At 32.9% G+C, this 11,318-nt stretch overlaps 1 protein-coding gene across 1 annotated transcript; it reads left to right on the forward strand.

Moving 5' to 3' along the window:
- Nucleotides 1-72: 72 nt before the first annotated feature.
- On the forward strand, nucleotides 73-3,886 carry LOC134716228 (uncharacterized). Its single transcript, XM_063579091.1, has 2 exons — nucleotides 73-125; nucleotides 1,635-3,886. Exon 2 carries the CDS (start codon nucleotides 1,647-1,649, stop codon nucleotides 3,324-3,326), a length of 1,680 nt encoding a protein of 559 aa, XP_063435161.1. The 5' UTR covers nucleotides 73-125; nucleotides 1,635-1,646; the 3' UTR covers nucleotides 3,327-3,886.
- Nucleotides 3,887-11,318: the final 7,432 nt, after the last annotated feature.

The following is an 11,318-nucleotide window of genomic DNA, read 5'->3' on the forward strand; positions in this document are numbered from 1 at the left end:
TAAGTCCATATTTTGATTATCGATTCGTCAATATAAAAGTCAGAGTCACGTGTGATCGGTCGTCACATATCTATTTTATTTATACTTTTATACTTCCTGGTCCTTGATATCACCTCTTGAATCAGGTAAAATATAACAAATAACATTCAATCTACACGTAATTGCTTTACTATTTAACATATATTGTCATTCAGAGCACCAGTTCACTAAGGCATCTGTTGTGCAATCTGCGCTGAGTTTTATGAGAAGTGGGAGTTACGAATTACGATTTTGAATGTCCCATGTTTATCTTTCACCACTCATGTGACTCTGTGGATACCACTGTCACTCTAATATAATTATAATCAATTCAACTATTGTCAGTTTATTGTCTTAATACTGTATGCCATTACCAATTAATGTAAATGTAATAAATATTTGTCTATTGTCTATTGACTATTTCAAATGACAATCTTACACTAGTTTGTGTTTCTTATATCGAAGTTATTATATATAAAGGCATTTTTGAAATAATAAAAAAAAAGATGATATGATCAACAAAATAAGATCTAACAAATAATTTAAATGGCTGAAGCATTTGACCCCGATATTGGTTGTTATTGCCTATGAAAAGATATTTAATTGAAAGAGATTATCATATAACATACAAATGATAAATAAGATGGATCTATCTACTCAGTAGTCTATATGGCTGAAATAGTGAACCAACTCCTAGTTGTATAATTAAACACCAATGACCATTGGATTTCAAATCAACACAATGATTACATTAAACTGAATATAGTACATATAAAAAAATCTATAAGGTATGTTCAAGTTGGTATTGATTATTTTTTTATAAAAGAAATGCAATCTTTTCGAAAACCCCTGCTAGTGTCATAACCTGTGTCCGATTGGGCTCTCAAATCCCTCGCCGTGGTTAGGGCGTACACTTAAAAATAGCCTAGCTATGCCACGGGTTTATTGTCCCCGAGGTGCAAATATTGCTCTGAGGCGAAGCCAGGAGCAATACTTGTATCCGAGGGGACAATAAACATAATATTCCACGAATATCCAGTCGGTAAGTGTTTTATTGTATCGAAAAAGTCAACAGACAATAAATGCGGGGATAAATCAACTATCTTAATATAAAAAGCATGCAGAAACCCCACCATACTGTTGAATGTTTACTTAAAAAATATTCTGAAATGCTAAGGTTACGTCCTGCACTGCCGTCCACGTTAGATTCAATAGGTAAGACGCGACGTCGTAACACCCGCTGTATATTTCAAAGTCCTCCAATCCCGTAGATGCATTTGAATTCTGCGAAATATAATGATGCTAGCGGTCAAATATTTTCAACGGTTTCCAATAGTTGGAAACTATTAACCGACCCAATTTTCAACGTTTGCAATTGAAAAAATCGTGTACTTGTTTGATATAGAAAATGATTACTGAGGTATAATAATTAACTATGGTTTATCCTTTTGCTAAACAAATCCCCCACTTAATATAATCAATTATAATGTTTGAAGACACTAGAACTTGATTATATTAATCAATCACATGAAACAAAGGATGTGTATACTAACTTTACGAATCTGTGTTTAAAAAAACACCAATTTGAATAAAAGAAATTCTTTAATTTTTTGCAGGTCAAGACTTAAATGGCATCATGCAGCACAGTTGCATGTGGTGTTTGTGACTCTCAGCACACGACAACAAATGCTGACTACTGGTGTCCTGAGTGTGACGAAGGGCTGTGCTCCCAATGTCTGAAGTATCACAATGCATCGAAAGCCTTGCGTAACCATGATGTTATATCTGTCGACAACTATAAACAATTACCTCCCTCGATAGCCAATATATCGACATACTGTACACAGCATGAAAGAAAATTCCAAAATTATTGTTCGCAGCATGCAAGTATCTGTTGTCCGCAGTGTGTTCAATCCAACCATGCTAATTGTGTTGGGATATTATCGCTGGAGAATGTCATACAGACAGCAAAGACTTCTGTCTTGTTGGAAACAATTGATCAGAATCTGAGAGATATCAAAATAAATATCGAAAGAGTTGTAAAAGATAGGACACAAAATCTTGTTGAAATCAAGAAACAAAAGCAGAAATTTCATGATGAAATAAAACAGGTCCGTAACCAAATTAACGAGCACCTTGACAACCTAGAACAACAGATTCTTCAGGATCTACATGCAGCAGAAGACAAAATAAAATCACAAATAAATGACCTACTAGGAAAACTTACTGAACATATGGAAAAGTTGGATCTATTACAAACTAATATGTCAGCTTTGAGAGAATATGCGTCAGACCTACAGACATTTCTTGGAAGTAAAATGATTGAAACCGAAATTAAGAAACATGAATTATCTATGCAGTCGTTATATAAGGACGATTGTTTACAGAAGATTGATTTGAATTGTAAAATTGAAGACAAGATATCAGATGTGTTGTCTACTGTTTCTTCATTCGGTTCAATATCTGTTGATGCAAGTTCTCCGTTGGTGGAAATGCAGACAGACAAAGCGGAACAAGCACAGATAAGAACATTTAGTCATGCACCACCTACGAGTATCAATGATATCAAAATTACATTAAAAAGTAAACTAGATTTTTCTTTTGTCATAGGTTGTGCTTTTTCTAGTAATGGAGACATCTTCATGGTCAGCTACGAAAAGAAATGTCTTCTGGTCTTAAAGGAAGTTGGAACATTGCAAAGTAACATACCTTTGTCAAATCCAAACCCAGTAGATGTTACTTGTATCGATGACAAGTCAGTCGCGGTTTCATTTCCGCATTCAAAACAAATTCAAATCATCAACATTTCAACAAAAACAATTGAAAGAACGATAAAAACAACCAGTAACTGTTTCGGTATATCTTATAGAGATGACTACTTATATTTTAATACTGGCTCAGGTATACAGAAAGTAAATGTGTCAGGCAATTGCTCTCCTACTTTTATTAAAGAAGACACAATGTCATTCTTTTGTTTTATAACAACATCCACAGACAAGATATTTTATACCAATCCCTCCAACTCGACCGTTACTTGCTGCTCGTTGACTGGAGAGAAGATGTGGGAATACAAAGATCAATTAGTTTGTAATTATCCTCGAGGAATAGCTGTAGACAAAACCTCAAACGTTTATATCGCTACAGTTAACAGTAGTATATTTGTTTTGTCGCCCGATGGAAAAAAAGCAAGAAAGCTGATTGCAAGTAAAGACCAACTAAGTAGTACTTATGGACTCGCGTTTGATGTAAAGAACGAACATTTGTTGGTTGCGAATGTTAATGGGCCTATATTGTACAAACTCAATTAGAACTCAATTCTTATTACGCGGTTTACAACTACAAACGAAACAGTGTAAAGATACTAAAATCGGCCTGAAAGGTTTTCAAATGACATCATTTTCAAACAGAATATTATGTGTTTCTTTGCCAGATTAATTGCTTTAAGCGAAACTATTATGTATGGAAATACACTTTTACACGTGATTAGCTAATTGCCCGATTTTATAATTAATGGTGATTATTTTTCAATACGTCAAAAGGAGAAGAGTCAGTTAAACCTATTTTTATTTTGGTATTTAGTTTCAATAAAAAAAAAAGATTGGTAATTCTGTGAATTTGATTGTTTGGAAGTATATTACTCGCTAATACCACATTTTCTGTATGTAGTTAAAACATACACAGACTATTTATACTAGCAAAAAAAAAAAAAAAACTTGCTTTGTCAAGTTTTCCTGCAAATATAAACATTATTCCCTAAAATTGACTTTTTGTTTTAAAATTCGTATTATTGAAAAAATTGTCAATTAAAAATTGATAAATTTGTAGAGACTTTTAAGATAGCTACTACAATAAACAAATCATTCTTTTTTGACATATTGGTGATTTTTAGTGGATGTCTTGCATACTGTACATATCCCGAATGTTTACATTAAAACCACTTCATGTTTTAATGATAATGTCGATGGCAACAGATTTTGATAACTATCCAAACAACTGAAAATAAAAGACTTCCCCCATGTGAGGAATTCTTTCGCTGAGATAGAGACCCATTGATGACCGTAAGCTTTCTTCTGATCTTTGGTCGGGGTTTTATTTCTTGCTCACATTCCATGTTTCCATTAAATTTGTTCGTTTCTCGATACTGCAATAATAATTAATCTTTCTTCATTCACGATAATCAACATGGGTAATATGATCCAGATTGTTTTTACGAATTGCACTAAACAAAGTGTAATTATTGCTCCTTGGGATTTCGGAGTGTTTTAAAGTCAAATTTTCCTAAAAACCTCTTTATATATCAAAGATTTTTAATAGGGCACCAAAAATGCTGTTCCGATAATCCTCCCTATGCATATTTACATCATCAAACCTTTTTGATACATAACCAAAAAAAATATCAGAGGAGTTTATTTCAATAATTGAAAACACAGCATTTTGTCCCAAAATGCATTCAATGTTTAAAATGTTCATTATAAAATTAACTTCTCTGATACATTATTATAACCAAAATTATTTCGAAAAAAATAAAATAACTAACCTCATAAATGACTAAAAAAATAACATATTTATACATATTTCACTGAAGTAAACATTCACAAGTACATCCAACTGGGGTAAACATTCACAAGAACGTCACGTCAATCTAGCTTATGTGCAATATGTAGTATTTGCTCTTATTGTTTGGCAAATAAATCCTTTCTGAAGCCATAATTTATTTGTATTTTTATCTTTCATAAGGGCTTTACTTCTGTAAAAAAAAAGGGGGGACGAAAGATACCAAAGGGACAGTCAAACTCATAAATCTAAAACAAACTGACAACGCCATGGCTAGAAATGAAAAAGACGAACAGAAAAACAATAGCACACATGACACAACATAGAAAACTAAAGAATAAACAACACGAACCCCACCAAAAACTAGGGGTGATCTCAGGTGCTCCGAAAGGGTAAGCAGATCCTGCTCCACATGCGGCACCCGTCGTGTTGCTTATGTGATTACAAATCCGGTAAATAGTCTAATTCGGTAGGTCAAATTCATGAAAGGGAAGGGGATTGTAGTTACGACGTAAGGAACATATCCGATATCATTTGTGAAACGGTTATTCGATAACGGTCAACCAACTCGTGATGGCGTCCGTAAAATTTACGAAGGGATGATTTCAACTTCACCATTTGGAACTCTTGGTTTAATAGCTTCCTTGTGAGCAGTAACCCTCTATCAAGAAAATCATGATAGGAAATGCAAGCACGGGAATATCGTATTAATTGGGAGATATATACCCCGTATGCCTAAACTTTCGTTTGCTGTGTATTTTAGTTCATACCATTTGATGATGTTTAATGTGTAATATGAACAGATATTAACTGACTTTGGAATCCTTACACCACTTTACACGAGTATAGGCAATTTTACCATTATGACTTAATGAAGCAAATACAAACAGATAAATAAGATCGCGTAAAAAGGGTAAAAGTTTAATGAAGCATTAAACAACTTGTGGATACAGAAGCTAGTTCATGTTGAGTGTATTGAATTGAATTCCATCAAATTTGTAGATTACTGATGTAACTACAAAATATGAAGGTAGAAAATTATCAAAAATACTGTTATGGCAGTTATAATATATTCTTGTTTTCATTAGTCAAGAACTTGTTTTGCCACTGATAAATTAAGGACTTCAATGTACCACAGTATTCACCGTTTTTTGTCTATTGAATGTCTTCTTCGTGGTTTAGTATTTGAAAAAACACCATAACTGTCTTTTTGAAGAATAAAACCCAAGGGTTGATAGACGTATAGACCTGTGGTAATGCTTTGACTTCTCCAATTGTTTACTGATTTTTGTGCGTAATTGCGACTCCTGTGTTGGCTATATTACATATATATAAATATACAGACACGCCGAGTCGCAATTTTGGACATTAAATATGATGTCTTATACTTGGAACGTATAACACTAGCTTTGGGTGTTAATTAAAGAACATTAGCAAAATAATTGCTCCGTATAAATGAGACACTTCTTCAAAAGAGACGAAATGACACAGAAATTAATAAATATAGGTCATCGTACGGCCTTCAACAATAAGAAAAGCCCATACTACATAGTAAATTATAAATGGCCCCAAAATGACAAATGTAAAACTAACGGCCTAAAAAATGTAAAAAGAAAATGAAGGAAAAACAAAAATGTTGGTCAGCAAAAAACGACAACAACTGAATTACAGGCTCTTGAATTTGGACACATACATTGTATAGAATGTGGCGGGGTTAAACATGTAAACGAGAACCCAGCTCACCCCTAACCTGGTACAATGGTGTAACAGTACAACTCAAGAACGATTTTTAAAAATCAGTTGAAATAGCTTAATTTATCCGATGGATACACAGAGAAATCACAGAGTTAACGTGGCCGGGTACTTGTACACCCTAACAACAAAGAGACACTAACTACATGTATAGAACTGCGAGTACTCACAGTTACTGACAGCTCGTTCAAAGTCAATAACAATAAAAAAAAATCATGTCTCTAAGACTAAATTATCAATCAGTACACATTCAACTTACAATGGATTTAGATGTAAGGATGTCATAAACATGTTTGTATCAAATACAAACATGTCCAACCCTATCCAACATATAATCATTTGCATTGACTGTCTCTATAATTTTATTGTTTTGTGTGACTAATGCTCAGTATTCTCTTTTCGTCTGAATACTTACGAAACTTTTGTCACAGGACAGTCACTTATTATTGTCAAGCGTGTCATCATAGCTAAATGACTATACTTTTGATATTTTTACAATTGTTTAGCGTCAACAAATTTACTTCTCGGTTCAACAAATTTACTTCTCGGTTCTCTTTTTTGTTTGTTGTTAATGTGGGGCGGGGAGGGGATTATTTTCGCATTTTAGCATATCCTTGAAAATTGGAAATGTGTACTAGTATTTCACTGGTGTAATATCGTAATTTAAATGTCATATCCATCTATGCGCAAACAAAAAATATTTTAAACCAGGCTCAAAAATTTGAATATAGTTTCATTTGTTAAATACTCATTTATTACTTTTGATCAATTGACACAATATCTCACTCTCCAATTGACAGTTGAATGTATATTAACTGTACGCAGTACAGTATACACTAGGTTATACTGATTACTATTAAATAAAATGGAAAGCTTAATAAACAATGTTATTATACGTTGGCAAACTGTTATTCGACCAACAATTGCCCAACATAATTTCAAAACTAGATTACGTTGGTAAACTGTTTGCAGTTAACTTTGTTGGCAGATTGTTGGCAAATAGTTAACTTTGTTGGCATACTGATCTTAGGCCAACAAAGACCCAACATGATGGGCAAACGATGAGCAAAATGACGTTGACCCAACATAGTTTTCCAACGTTTTCCCAACAATGTTGCCAACAGAATGCCAACGTGGGCCCAACACATGTTTCAGTGCTATCTGGGCATCTCTCAAATAATCGAAATATCAATAATTTTTATTTTTTTGAAATATTAAGGCTTTTCTAACCTCAGGCATAGATTACCTTAGCTGTATTTGGCAACACTTTTAGAAATTTCGGATCTCAATGCTCTTCAACTTCGTACTTTATTTGGCTTTTTTTCCGACGTAGTCGGTATAGTTTCGGTTTGTGCACTTTGAACTTAAGGACGCTTCACTATGGCAACAAACTACGCATGCTCGAAAATCCTTTCTGTGATTGGACAAAATGCTGTCATGATGGGTGATTTGGTTGTGTTTGAAAAAACGTCTCGAAAATTATATCGTGATGGAAAGCAAGTGAAAAACTATAAATAGTTGAACTAGATCTTACAAAGATTTATATTTTTATTAAAATAATTGTTTCTCCAATAGCTCTTGCTTCCATGAGTATGATGACAACTGTTTATTCGGGACAATTATATAATTTTTAATATAAACTTTGTTGTACGAACGTACATGACTTTTAGAACGCACCTACACATGTGAGATTTCCGCGGGGGTATTGGTGAATGTAAACAGAAACATACTACTTATACTACCAATAGTTTCTAGCTTTGTTAACCATGAATTAAGTTTAATGTAAACAGTAGTAAATTTATATTTGTATCTTTTTATTTGCACTAGATTTTTTGACAAATAAAATTTTTAGGTGTCGTCACAATATTCTTATATATTATTGCCTGTCCTTAATATAACCAGACTTAGTAAAGAATTTCTTGTAGTTACATTCAGATGGAGATTTTATTAAAGATGTCCTGCATCATTAACTTAAAGTCATTGTGCTTCTGAAGGTTATCGAAATGATAGTTTTAAAAATATACTCAAATTTAAATACGTCGGATATCTTTTTTTAAAGATAGTTCTTGTTAAAAACTTTTTTGGATTTGAGCGTCACTGATGAGTCTTTTGAAGAAGAAACGCGCGTCTGGCGTATATATAAAATTTAGTCTTGGTATCTATGATGAGTTTATTTACAACAACTGGGTCGATGCCACTGCTGGTGGAGATTTATTTCCCCGAGGGTATCGCAAGCCCAGTAGTCAGCACTTTTTTGGCTGACATGAATTATCATTGATATTGTTATATTTATAAATTAGCTGTTTAAAATTTTTTAAAATTTTTTGAAATACTAAGGCTTTTCTACCTCAAGCATAGATTACCTTAGCTGTATTTGGCAACACTTTTAGGAATTTTGGATCTCAATGCTCTTCAACTTTGTACTTTATTTGGATTTTTTAAAACTTTTTTGGATTCGAGCGTCACTGATGAGTCTTTTGAATACGAAACGCGCGTCTGGCGTGTATATAAAATTAAGTCCTGGTATCTATGATGAGTTTATTTAATAGTTATAAGGTCACGTGTTATCTGTCGTCACATATCTATTTATACTTTTAACCTTCCTTTTTCTTGATACAATTCATCAAATCAGGTAATGTGGTTTTTTTTTGTTATAGTTTTAATATGTGACACACCAAGTTATCCGAGGCACATGATTTCAACTGCAGCTTGTTGAGGTTCCTGATCAAAACAGTTATAGAGGAATATAACGACTAGAAAAAAAATATCAGCTGGAAAATTAGACGTGAGATATATAAAGCAGCCACAATAAACATTAATGGATTTGTATACTTGCTAGTCACATGCTTGTTTGAACAAACTACACTTATGAGTTTATTTACAATAACATTTTGAATAATGAACATTGTATTATTTTCCGCAGATCACGACTTTAATGGCATCATCCAAGAAATTTCCATGTGGGGTTTGTGACTCTCAACACTCGACATCACAAGCTGGTTGCTGATGTCCTGAATGTAACCATGATTTTATATCTTTTGACAATTACAACCAATTACCTCCCTCAATAGCTAATATATCACCATACTGTTCACATCATTACAGAAAATAACAAAACTATTGTCCGCAACATGAAGCTCTCTGTTGTCCACTATGTATTCAGTCCAACCATGCTAATTGTGTTGGTATAATATCACTGGAGAAAGTCATTCAGACAGCAAAGACTTCAGTCTTATTAGAAAGTCTTGATCAGAATGTAAATGATATCAAATTGAATATCGAGAGAGTAGTTACAGATCGGAAACAAAATCTTGTTGAAATCCAGAATCAAAGGCAGAAGTTTCACGATGAAATAAAACAGGTCCGTGATAAAATTAGCGAGCATCTAGACAGCTTAGAACAAAGAATAATAAAGGATATACTAGTATATGCTGCCGAAAAGAAAGTTAAATCACAATTAGAAGCCTTACTAGAAAAACTTGCTGAACATACAGAAAAGCTGGATCAATTGCAAACCAACAAATCAGCTATCAAAGAATATGCTTCAGATCTACAAGCATGCCTAATGAGTAAAATGATTGAAAAAGGAATAAAGAAACATGAAATATTTATGGAGTCGTTATTTGAGAACGAAAGCTTAAAGAAGATAGTCTTTATCTATACAATTGACGACAAGACAACTGACTTTGTGTCTGCTTTTACTTCATTTGGTTCAATATCTGAGGAAACGAGTTCTCCATTGATAGTTTTGCTGACCGAAAGGGTCAAACAGGCACATATAAGATCATTTCATCGTGCTCCATCTATAAATGATTTAAAAATGACGTTAAGAGGAAAACTTGAATTTACTGGTGTAACAGGGTGCTCGTTTTCTTGTACGGAAGACACCTTCCTGGTAGACTACGCCAAACGACGTCTTCTGATCTTAAATGGAGATAGGACCTTGAAAAATTACATAATTTTGTCAAATCAAAAACCAGTAGACGTCACATGTATCGATGACAAGACCGTCGCTGTTTCATTTCAATATTCAAATCAAATTCAAATCATCAACATTTTAACAAAAACAGTTGAAAACCGAATAGCAACAACCAATTACTGTTACGGTATTCGTTATAGTGATGGTTTTTTGTTTTACTGTGAGGCTGGCACAGAAATACAGAAAGTAAAATTGTCAGACCACTGCACTTCTACTATGGTTAAAGACGATACCTTTTCCAACTGGAGTTTTGTAGCAACATCAAGAGACAAGATATTTGACCATGTTTGGAATAGTAAAGTAACTATGTCAGAAGGAAAACTCATATCTGCAGTGAAAAAGATATTACAAGAAAGATATCGAAATTATTTTTCTCGTGTTTGTCAGGTGAAAAGCAAAACAAACTACGCACATATTACAAGTTAAAAGAGGAATATAAACCTGAGACTTATACAAAGTTAAATATTCCAAAACAATATATTAGACAATTATGAAAATTAAGAATTTCTAACCACAATTTACACATTGAAAAAGGCAGATATAATAAAACGCCTTTGGATCAAAGAATATGTAAACATTGTATTGATAACAAAATTGAAGATGAGTTTCATTTTATATGTGAATGCAACCTCTATCACAAGGAGAGGGAAAAGTTGTTAATATTATATCATGTTTTTGCAATTTAGATAATTTTGATAAATTTAAATATTTAATGAACTGTTCGGAGACTGATGTTCTCACCAGATTTCTTATATATATAGACAACTGTATTTTGACTAGACATTCATCAGTGTAAATAATTGCATAATATTGAAGTGTGAGTTTTGTCTCTTGCTTGTTATAAGTCAAAATTGTTGTCTGTTATGTTATGTTTTATTTTTATTTATTTTTTTGTATATGTTTTTTATGTGTTTATGTGTTTCAGCGATGATTCTGTTGTACTGGATTTTATACTGAATAAAATTAGTTAGTTAGTTAGTTATTTTATACCAATAACAAATACCTCACCGTTACA

Source organism: Mytilus trossulus, chromosome 4, assembly GCF_036588685.1.
Source record: "Mytilus trossulus isolate FHL-02 chromosome 4, PNRI_Mtr1.1.1.hap1, whole genome shotgun sequence".
NCBI lineage: Eukaryota > Metazoa > Mollusca > Bivalvia > Mytilida > Mytilidae > Mytilus > Mytilus trossulus.